This window comes from Phyllobates terribilis, unplaced genomic scaffold (genome assembly GCF_046119375.1).
Source record: "Phyllobates terribilis strain yellow unplaced genomic scaffold, ASM4611937v1 Scaffold_2__4_contigs__length_985480577, whole genome shotgun sequence".
Classification (NCBI taxonomy): domain Eukaryota; kingdom Metazoa; phylum Chordata; class Amphibia; order Anura; family Dendrobatidae; genus Phyllobates; species Phyllobates terribilis.
The window spans coordinates 358,168,890-358,180,479 of NW_027362762.1; the positions used below are offsets into that span (position 1 = coordinate 358,168,890).

The 11,590-nt window shown below is 42.6% G+C and overlaps 1 protein-coding gene across 1 annotated transcript; it reads left to right on the top strand.

The window, feature by feature from the left end:
- Positions 1 to 2,750: 2,750 nt before the first annotated feature.
- PCNP (PEST proteolytic signal containing nuclear protein) lies at positions 2,751 to 10,229 on the top strand. The gene is made up of 5 exons (XM_073670467.1): positions 2,751 to 2,903; positions 3,182 to 3,402; positions 4,455 to 4,529; positions 5,561 to 5,616; positions 9,873 to 10,229. Exons 1-5 carry the CDS (start codon positions 2,876 to 2,878, stop codon positions 9,991 to 9,993), a joined length of 501 nt encoding a protein of 166 aa, XP_073526568.1. The 5' UTR covers positions 2,751 to 2,875; the 3' UTR covers positions 9,994 to 10,229.
- Positions 10,230 to 11,590: the final 1,361 nt, after the last annotated feature.

Here is an 11,590-nt window from a genome sequence, read left to right on the forward strand (position 1 = left end):
ACTAATTTTAACCATGAGAGGCTCCATGATGTATCATTGCAACAGAGCGGGTGTATGGAGTGGGCTCAGGAACTGAGTTATCTCCACACAAGGCTGATTTTTTCTGTTAGGTTTTGTAACAATGATGAGTTTTTGGTGAGTTTCTGATGCTATATACTTTCGCTGAGCCAAATATGCAATGTCTCACAGTTTCAGCAAAGTGATTGAGCATGAGATTTCTATAAATCCCAATGTGCTTTTTTTTTCCCCTTTACACAGTGTAAACTGACCTACAGTGTATGTTTGAAATCCTTAACATGTCAATTTTGCTTGCAGGTACGCTGAGTTGTATGTGCAACGCATGTAAACAGAACATGACTGCATCAAAAAAAAAAGTTTAGTCAAATTCAAATACCTGGACGTATCATAAAGAGAGCAGTTTTATTTAAAACATGACATACCAAAAAGACAAACTGTAGCACTCAAGAACGTAATGGAAAAAAAACTCACAAGTAATCTAACGTACATAATAGGTGCAGAAAATCTACATCATCAGAAACTCACCAAATACTCATTGTGAGAACAAAGCCTTCTAAAGCCAGAATCTGCCTCTAACAGCAGCAAGTAAAGCGCTGTTCTCTGCTGTTAACCCTTTAATTGCTGCTGTTAATAACTTAACAGCTCCATTTAAGCCACAAGATGCTGCCTGGACATCTGTTCCATGCGCCTACCTGACATGATTGCAGGCTTAATACTCTTATGGGGACTAAAACAGATTAAAAAAATAAACATAAAAAATGTATATACAGTCCTTTACAAAAGTTTTAGTCAAGTGTGGAAAAATTGCTGCAAAATACGAATGCTTTCAAAAATGGAAGTTAATATATAATTTTTGTTAGTGTTTTTTTTTTCTTTTAAATCTATGAACAAAAGAGAGATTTAAATCAAACCAATATTTGGTGTGCTGACTCTTTGCTTTCAAAGCAGCAATTCTACTTGGGACACAGTTTTTTCAAGAGATTCTGTTACCAGAAATAACGCTATTAACGCTGCGGGGAGAAAATTAACTTTATTTCCCCTGGCAGCATTTAGGTTTCAAGTCACGGGGCGGCGCTGGTTCAGTCACCGCTCTAAGAATACAGAGCAGTAGCTATAACCATACCCCCGGCCCTGACTGACAGCTGAGCCCCAATGCAGAACTAGTGTCGGTCAGTGCTGGGGGCTCGGTTACAGCCACCGCTCTGTATACTCAGAGGAGTTGTCTGAACCCACGCCGGTGCCGCTCCCATGACTGGAACTTGAACGCTGCCGGGGAGAATAAAGTTAATCTCCCTGCAGCGCTTGGCTAACGGGCTCCGGGCAGGTTAATAGCGTTTTTTCTGGTGACAGGTTCCCTTTAGGGCTGGTGCATAATACAGAGCACTGCAATGCAAGAAAACATTGCATTGTACTCTTTTATTAAATGTCAGTGCTCATCTGCAATTTTGTTTTTTTTCTCCGGTCAAATCGGACTGAGGAAAAAAATGTCAAATAAAAGCTGACATTTCATCAGCCAAGTACAGTAGATTCAGAGCCAAAGCCCTCAGAATAGAATAGATACATAAATGTCCTGTAGATATTTAATGTCACAAGCCCTCTACGTATAATAAGGGCACTAAAGAGTGTTTAGCCTTATTAAACCTATTAAATAATTAAAAAAAAATGATGTGGGGCACCCCCCCCCCCCCCCTTACTTTTGATAACCAGCCAAGTTAAAGCAGACAACTGCGGGCTTATGTTAGCAGGCTGGCAAGGACCCTGGTTATTGGACCCTTCCCAGCCTAAAAAAACACACCCGCAGCCACCCCATAATTGGCGCATCACATGACCTCGTTGGAGGTCCGACATAATCCATGGTGTTCCCACTGATTCAGTACTTCAACCTATGGAGTGTTGTTCTGAGAATGATGCTTCATAGGTCACTCCCGGTCATGTCTGGCGAGCGCTGACGTCAGTAACATCTTTGCTCATTTGACATGAGGAATTGACTTATGGTTGCTGAGCAGAATCAAAGCTGCCGGCTCGAGCGAGATAAAGCGGCTCTGACATCAGTAACTACATCGGTCATCAGAGTCGCTGAGTCTCATAGAGGTCTGTAGGACTCAACCACTGATGAGCAACATCTGAGCTATTTTTGATACACGAATGTGAGCAAGCCCTTAAAGGGACTCGGTGGGGAGGATGTCGTAAACATCTTGGAGAAGTAACAACATATCTTCTGTGGATGAAAGCTTGTGCAAACCCTTCTGTCTTCCACACAGATCATAACTTCTTATTCTTCACGCTGAGGATAGTTCTTCAATCAATTGGCTGACCCCAAACATTGTCTCGCTCCGGAATGAATTCAGAACTTCCACCTTGCTTCACTGTTGGTTGCCTACAGACATTCACCATTGTACTGCTCTCCTGACCTATGGCAAACAAGCAGCCTTCTGTTACAGCCAAATATATCAAATGTTGGCAGTAACAGAAGTCCAGAGCAGTAGCATAGCCACGAGGGGGGGGGATTTGTGCTTCGGAAAAGACTCCATTGGGAAAAAAATAATTACGCACTATCCTGCCTGCTGTGTGCTCCTCTGTGTTTTATAATAAAGCTTTTTGTAGTGAAAAGAAATAAATGAATAAGAACAGAAGTCGTCTGCCTTCTGCTGTGTGCTCCTTCGTGTTTACAATAAAGCTTTGTGAAGTAGATTGAAAAAAAAAAAGGTCTAACACAACCATAGAGACAAGTGTAATCCTGAGCGTACGCATAAGACTGTCTAGGCTGCGCTGCCTGCACTCTATGGTTACGCGGCTGGACGGAGGCTCGGCTTGTGGAAGGTCTGACGTCATGGCTGTCTAGTTAGCGCCGAGAAAGATGGCGGATATGAAGGAGCTACAAGGAGGTGATATGGAGAGTGTGTGATGGCGATGCGTGTTCTGTGCGGGTGTGTGGTGGAGAGGAGTGCGGCGTGTGCTGGGGATGGCTGCGGTGCAGTGCGGGTCACACAGAGTCGTACATGGCGTGCTGCTGATACACTGACACTATGTGACACTATGTGCCGTGTGGGTTGCTGCCTACACTATTAATATGGTGAATTTTGGTATTTTTTGTGGTTGCTGTTCCCATCATTCAGCTCAGTAACAAAATGCTCATCTTGGTAAGTTGTTTCAACTTCACCAGGACCCGAAGAAGACGCAGAAATCCCAGTGAACACTAAGCCTGTTTCTTCCAGTAATGGAGGGGAGAGCTCGGGCCGCGGCACGGAGAAGAGGTCAGCAGTCGCCTCGGCGGAGGAGGCTGGCTCCGAGCCCTGCCCATCCAAAGTGGCCAAGTTCGGCTTTGCGTTTGGAGGTCAGGCTGCGAAGAAGCCGCCGTCCATATCGATAAAGCTCGGCTCGGCGGTACGTACCCGGTGTTCATGGGCGGAGGTGCGGAATAAAGGCTTCTACCTTCGCTTGTAATGTAGGGTATCCTGGAAATACAGGAGCCCATATTAAAAGCTGTTACCATGGAATGTAGCACTGGCTCCAGCTCCTACTGAGAGTCGGATGACGTGGGCAGCCATGAAACAGCTAAATGGCTGCATACTCCTGCCTGTATAGCGGGGTCCTGAACTCGGACCCCTCCTGTTATGGCGGCTGTATCGGTCCATTTATTTTCTATTCGTAGATTAACTGAAATTGTCACCAGATGCTGTGAAGTTATCGGTACCTTCCTGCTTATCCCCTGTGGGAACAGTGATAAAACCCTACTGATTGTCACCAAGAAATAGTTGTCTCTTGGTTATCGTAATCCAGAGGAAATGAAAAAATTAGTATTGGGCTAAAAATATACTTTTTAATTGGCTGTCTGAAGAATATAAGGAGGCAATATAGTGGAGTCTCTGGCATAGACTAATTATTGAATGTATGGGTTGTCTCTATTCACCTCTTGACAATGGTGGGAAGAAGGATCAGGCATGTTAAATTTCAGCATGCCCAATCCTTTCTTCCTGCTGTACATATGCTGGTGCCATTGTAAGCTGATGCATGTTCAGCCAAATGTGCATGTCCCACTGCGTTTGGGGCCATTGTCAGGATGGATTCCTGTCACCGTACACCATACAGAGCCATTGTAAAGAGGGGAATATGTTTCATTGTTGTATCAGTCTGCTGCACTTTTTTATACAGTTAAATGGTATGCAGAAAGAGGCAGAAACCCCACTTTTGGCCTCCATGTGGTGAATAGGGTCCTATGGTAATGTTACAGTATGTCGGGGAAGGTCCTGACATACATTGTAAAGTGTGGTCCTTGCCTCGATGTCTGGAGGAAACTCCATCAGAAATGACCCTTCAGCTAAAACAGCTGTCTGGAAGTTGCACCAATCTTCATCTTCTCAAAGTCTTGCAATTTGCTGTCTGGCCAGGTTGTAGCTATTCTCGCATTATTAGTGAATGATCTTTTTCTTTTTTAGAAACCGAAGGATATACCTCCTGCCGCAGTCCCCAAAAAAACCTCTGTGGCAGCAGCGTTTAATGATGAGGATGATGTAAGTATGCACATCCAATTGTGTGCCCCCTTCAAGACTTGTTGAGTTGACATGTCTGCAGTGCCTTTTGTTTATAGCGTTTAGGCTATGTGCCCATGATCAGGCAATAGCGGCACTTTAGACGCACTCTATTTTCACTGCTTCCAAAGCACTGTGTCCGATCGAGCAGGTAAATCCGAATGTGTTCATTGAACACATGCGGAGTTACCGCACCCTATACATTCAATTGGGGAAATTTCTGTTGCGGAGACCAGCGTCTCCTCAACAGAGATTTACATGCTGCGGCTTGTAAAGCCACGCCGCTGGTGAGTTTATGCGGCGTCAAATAGAAGTACAGTGGGCATGGGATTTCTTTAAATCCAATCCACTGTGCTTCTACTGTACAACGTAGTGTTGTGGAAGCAGCGCAAGTGCGCTTCGTCCAAAACGCTGCAAATCCTGATTGTGGGCACATACCCTTATCGTTGGTGAACATAAATAAATCGGGTGGGATACAGAGTTGCTGAAATCTGGGCACAATGGTGTTTGGATTTGCCATGAATCCAAAAGAGAATGCAGCTGCTGGGACAGCAGGGAGATTTAACCCATAATATACTTTTTTTCTCAATATTTTATCTCCTCTATACTTCTCTTGGACAAATTTGTCAAAAAGGTGAAAACCCCTTTTTAATTTATGAGGGTTGGTGTGTTGCAAATCGCCATTCCTATACAGGTATATGGCCTATTTTTGTTTTCACAATACATCTCCATCTGTTGAACACAGGCTGTTTCGTTGCCTCTTCTCATGGCTGAAAGGATTGGTCCTTTTGTCTGTAGAGTATGGAAACATCTATGTTGAAATGCACAGAACTAGCTCCAAGCAGTACATTAGCAGCTTGGGTCTTATGTTCCAGTATCAGGTAGCTACATTCTTTTCATCCTTTACAGCTCAGTGGCTAAAGAGGCCGAAACGTGATTCTTCCCGTACATATGCTGCCTCGTGTTTTAGAAATGCAGGCTGTATTTCATGTAGATAACGTTACTATTTGCAGAGTGAACCTGAAGAAATGCCCCCAGAAGCAAAGATGAGGATGAAAAATATTGGAAGGTACTGTTCACTTTCTGTAATCCTTTGGAGTTACACTGCCCCCTACAGGAGCTTCTTTGTATGCGATTGCACTGACTCTGAAAATGTTTTACTTCTGTTTTCCTGATTTGTAAAAATATTTCACGACTAAAAAAATAGATCGATATAGTGCTGGCTGGTACAACTGCCAAACTGTTAGGCTAACTTTGGACATGATGTGCCGCCTTCCACAAGTAATACCTGATGCTGCTTATTAGGCCATGCATCAGTACAATACGTCAGTTGTGGGGGCAATTGTGCATCAGGAGACATTGTCCTGTTCTGGAGGCCATTACATGCCTTACTGCACCCACTGACCCGAGTTTATTCGGCCACCTAATAAAAGATTAGTTGTGATTCTCCTCTTAATCAATGACATGTCCCTATAGAATTGGTTAGCGTCTTCTGGACCCTTATGATCATCGGTGGACTTGTATATCAGTAGTAGAGGTTGGAACCTCAGCACCACAAAAGAAAATGAAATGAGTCTGTGGGTTTTGCTGCAGTGTAAATTTATCTTGATCCGGCAAGGAGTCAAAAACAGATCTTGACGAACGTTTCGACTGGGAATGGTCTTTGTCAAGGACATCTGTTGCGGGTGCAGGTAACCAGAATACTAGGTAGAGCAATAATGTAAAACGTAAGATTTTTCATGTCAAGGAGGACCTGTGTGGAACAGGATTCAGGAAATGCAGCATGCAGGGTATAAGCCTTTGGCTTACTGCATTTCCTGAGTCCTGGCTCCTGCTCCACACAGGTCCTCCTTGACATGAAAGATCTTCCGTTTTACATTATTGCTTTACTAGAATTCTGCCTCTCTACACCGCAACAGATGTCCTTGACAAAGATCGTTCCTAGTCGAAACGTTGGACAAGATCTTTTTTTGACTCCTTGCCGGATGAAAATAAATTTACACTGCAGCAAGACTCACGGTCTCGTTTCATTTTCATTTGTGGTGCTAAGGTTCCAACCTCTGTAAGTTTGGACCACGAGTCCTTTCCTCAAGCGCACAATTCTTTCAAAAGGACAGTGAGCTGGTCTTTCTCCTTCTAATCTGTATAGCAGTAGTGTCACTGTTTGATGACCCTCATAAAGGTACATGCCAGATAACTCATGGATTGAAAAATAAAGTTCCCCACCATTTTGATCGGGTTTTTTATTTTTTGAGACCAACAGTCTTTGTTGATGAGGTACAGTGGTGTCCTCATGGCTGCAGACAATCACTGGGCTCAGCAGTGACTCTGAGGTAGTAGGTATAAATGTCCCCTTAGGCTTACTCTGTATTTAGGCAGTCTCTCATTGCTAAATATTGAAATAATGAAACTCCAGAGAAGATGATGGGATGGGCTTTTCCTACGTACTGGTTTCTTGTCGAGATCTGGAAGTTGGTTTTATATCAGGACATTATCTGACAGATGTAGAGCCACATTTCCAGTAAAACTTTGCAATAAGCATATCTTTGTTCTGGGTAGACTGCCTTTGTCAAAGGGTTATTCCTATCTTCATAGTTGTGTAATGTAGGATGGAGCATGTAAAAACAAGCACTTTTGTAGTTTACTGCTTATGAAAACTTGCAGCAGTTCTTAATACCGTAACACCTAATTATGGAATCACCGGGCTCGGAGGATGTTCATTCAGTTGTTTAATGTTGGAAAAAAAGCAGATCACAGACATGGCACAAAACTAAAGTCATTTCAAATGGCAACTTTATGGCTTTAAGAAACGCTAAAAGAAATCAAAATAAAAAATGTGGTACTCAGTAAGGGTAATTTTTTTCAGACCAAGCAGAGAGAAAAAATTATGGAATCACCCTGTAAATTTTCATTTCCAAAACTAACTCCTGCATCAAATTAGATCTGCTCGTTAGTCTGCATCTAAAAAGGAGTGATCACACCTTGGAGAGCTGTTGCACCAAGTGGACTGACATGAATCATGGCTCCAACACGAGAGATGTCAATTGAAACAAAGGAGAGGATTATCAAACTCTTAAAAGAAGGTAACTCATCACGCAATATTGCAAAAGATGTTGGTGGTTCAGTCAGCTGTGTCTAAAATCTGGACCAAATACAAACAACATGGGACGGTTGTTAAAGGCAATACTGGTAGACCAAGGAAGACATCAAAGCGTCAAGACCGGAAACTTAAAGCAATATGTCTCCAAAACAGGAAATGCACAACAAAACAAATGAGGAACGAATGGGAGGAAACTGGAGTCAATGTCTGTGACCGAACTGTAAGAAACCGCCTAAAGGAAATGGGATTTACATACAGAAAAGCTAAACAAAAGCCATCATTAACACCTAAACCGAAAAAAAACAAGGTTACAATGGCCTAAGGAAAAGCAATCGTGGACTGTGGATGACTGGATGAAAGTCCTATTCAGTGATGAATCACGAATCTGCATTGGGCAAGGTGATGCTGGAACTTTTGTTTGGTACCGTTCTAATGAGATTTATAAAGATGACTGCATGAAGAGAACATGCAAATTTCTACAGTCATTGATGATATGGGCCTGCATGTCAGGTAAAGGCACTGGGGAGATAGCTGTCATTACATCTTCAATAAATGCCCAAGTTTACATTGATATTTTGGACAGTTTTCTTATCTCATAAACTGAAAGAATGTTTGGGGATGATGACATCATTTTTCAAGATGATAATGCATCCTGCCATAGAGCAAAAACTGTGAAAACATTCCTTGAAAGAAGACACATAAGGTCAATGTCATGGCCTGCAAATAGTCCGGATCTCAATCCAATTGAAAATCTTTGGTGGAAGTTGAAGAAAATGGTCCATGACAAGGCTCCAACCTGCAAAACTGATCTGGCAACAGCAATCGGAGAAAGTTGGAGCCAGATTGAAGAGAGTACTGTTTGTCACTCATTAAGTCCATGCCTCAGAGATTGCAAGCTGTTATTAAAGCCGGAAGTGGTGCAACAAAATACTAGTGATGTATTGGAGTGTTCTTTTGTGTGTTTGTTTTTCATGATTCCATAATTTTTTCCTCAGAATTGAGTGATTCCATAATTTTTTCCCTCTGCTTGGTCTGAAAAAAATTACCCTTACTGAGTACCACATTTTTTTTTTCTTGATTTCTTTTAGTGTTTCTTAAAGCCATAAAGTTGCCATTTGAAATGACTTTAGTTTTGTGCCATGTCTGTGATCTGCTTTTTTTTCAACAACATTAAACAACTGAATGAACATCCTCCGAGCCCGGTGATTCCATAATTTTTGCCAGGGGTTGTATTATTTACAGCATGATGCCTATGAGGCCAACCACCGCTGATATCTAGCTGGTAAGCACTGTGCTGAAGCTGGCCAAGCTTAGGAGGTAACGGTGCACACCAGCAACTTCAAAACAGTGCTTACAAGCTGAAAAGATCTTGGAAGCAATGCACATGTTTGGCTGGTCAGCAGCGGTGGTCTGTCTCCATGGCAATCAGCTATAAACAAAAGTGTTAATATCTCAACACCGACTGAAAATTTTAATAAGCAATATTGCTTGGATTAACAGGTACTGCTTGACAATTCCCATTGGGAATAACTTTTTTAAGGGTGGTAATTAAAGGGTTTGTATCAAGATTAGAAGTTACCCCATAACTATTGGATAAGGGATAATGTCAGTGTTGCTCGGACCCCCATCAACCCTCGAGAACGGGGTTCTGAAGAGCATGCACACCTCCACTCCATTAATTTTAATGGGACAGCCAGAGATTGCCAAGCATTGCAGTTGCACTTGGCTACCTTTGGCACCTCCATTGAGAATGAATGGAGCAGTGGTGCACATGCCTGACCCCTGCTCCATTTAAATGAGGCTCTTCTGATGCCCATGCTTGGGATTGTTGTGTCCCAGTGGTTGAAACAACAGTGATCAGGAGTTAAGATAAGGTGGCAACATCTAATCTGGGAACAAACCCTTTAATATCACACATATACTGCTTTAATGGGCTATTCCCAGTATAAAGTGAACAGGGCCATTCTGCAGTTCTCTGCGGTGGGTGATCAGGAGTGCCACTTTGTAGGGAAAATTGGTCTACTTTGCCTTCAATCTCAAGGTGATCCAAGGACATAGACTCCAGCATCATGCCATCGCTGTGTGACCAAAGTAGTATAGAATACATTAAAGGGTCACTTCTATCAAATATTCATAGTACACAGGCCCCATTTGACTTGGAGAATCACCTTACACTGCACTGGAATTTCACAAAGTTCTGTTTGTCTATTTGTTTGACCATCTAGGGACACGCCGACCTCATCAGGACCAAACTCATTCAACAAAGGCAAGCATGGATTCTCGGACAGCCAGAAGCTCTGGGAGAGGAATATTAAATCACACTCGGAAAGGGTTCCAGATGACTGAATTTTGGCCAAGGCTTGTGGGATGACCTGACGTTCAAATCTGTATTTTTTTTTTTTTCTCTCCCCCGCCCCCTCAGACTGATATCCTTGCAATTGGAATGAGGTGTTTTGTTTTTGAAGGAACTTGTATGGCACAGAAACAGTTGAGAATTGTAATTATGTTTTGTACGGAGTTGTTCTGCTGTTTGTCTATAGTTTTCATTTACTGTCATTGGGAATAAACACTTGTTTTGTCCATTGGAGTGTCTGCTCTTTGCTTCTAACCCTGACTATTTCACTGACCGTGAATAACACTACTTTCTCCAGCAATGCAGGCATATGGTTAGTTACGATGGTGATGTGACGTTGGACCAGGTGTGATTATACTGTGACTCTAAACTAATATCTCAAAGTTGTCACGTTCTTATTGTACCATGCTTTTCTGTCTCTGGTGCCATCTCTAATAAGGTTGCAAAGTGTTAGTTGGCCAATATCAAAGAGATGGGTTTGTTTTTATTACCAGAACCATGAAATGCTGCATTAATTAATGTACATGTGGTTTATCAGGCAACAACCAAGCTTACATGCATTGCACCACATGTGTTTGACTCATTTTGAACATGATCAACAAGGGGGATGTGGTTTTTCTAGAAATGGGTCAAAATTTGTCATAACTTAATGGAATGGACCAAAGTAAGCTAACAGATGGTGTAAGGCTAGACTACAGTATAAAGATGGGCTACAATAATAATTTGGTGCATTGCAAGACTGCCTAGTATTAAGTTTGCACTGTCTAAAAGTTAAACAGCTTTATAAATCAGCCTCATTGTGTCGATGCCTTGCTTCGGGTGTATACCCCCATCATATTCCTCAATTGTAGCTATAGGCCTTCATTCACCTGACTGAGGTGGTGAGCACTTACTGAGCTTTCTTATACATAAGAGAAAGTATATTATGCAGTATGCAGTCTTTGACCGTGGCAAAGTATACCTGTAAGAGGTATATGTCATGACATCTCCCAGTCATTTTACCAACAACTGTCTCGGTTCTTATAGCACGGGTGGGGAGCATACGGCTTGCAAAGGTAATCGCTTAGGCACAGTAACTTGTGCTGTACATATACCCAGAAAAAAAAGCCTGGAGGTTTTACCAGGACACACCCAAACCTCATCTGCATTGTCCTCATTACAGATGAGCAGACCAGTGGAAGGTCGGATTCGACCGAACTTTAGTACAAAGTTCGGTTTGGGTACCAGAACTTGAACCCCATAGAAATCAATGGGGACCTGAATGTTGGCGCAGGAAAATCTCTCGTAAGAGAGTTCCAGAAGTCCGTGTTAAGAATTCAGCACTGGACACTAGGTGTCCTGTACGAACCCCGAATGTTACAGTTCGGGTTCGCTCATCTCTAGGTTTCATCATTCGCATCCATCCCACTCAGAAATAACTAATGCCTCCACGGAGACTTACTATCACATACCCCCACCGTAAGTCTCCATGGAATCTTCACTGTGATTTAGATGAAACTACTTCTATCCATCACCCCCTTCCATCTGGCATTATGTAACACACTGATGTTTCCACTGAGACTTAATGAGAGGGTAGAAGAGTAAGTGTGG

What these genes read in the sequence shown, in the direction of transcription:
- PCNP (XM_073670467.1), top strand. Translation starts at nt 2,876, where the DNA reads ATGGCGGATATGAAGGAGCTACAAGGAG. An exon ending in TATGAAGGAGCTACAAGGAG is followed by an intron (nt 2,904 to 3,181) that starts GTGATATGGAGA and finishes CAACTTCACCAG; the next exon opens with GACCCGAAGAAGACGCAGAA. An exon ending in AGGATGAAAAATATTGGAAG is followed by an intron (nt 5,617 to 9,872) that starts GTACTGTTCACT and finishes TTGACCATCTAG; the next exon opens with GGACACGCCGACCTCATCAG.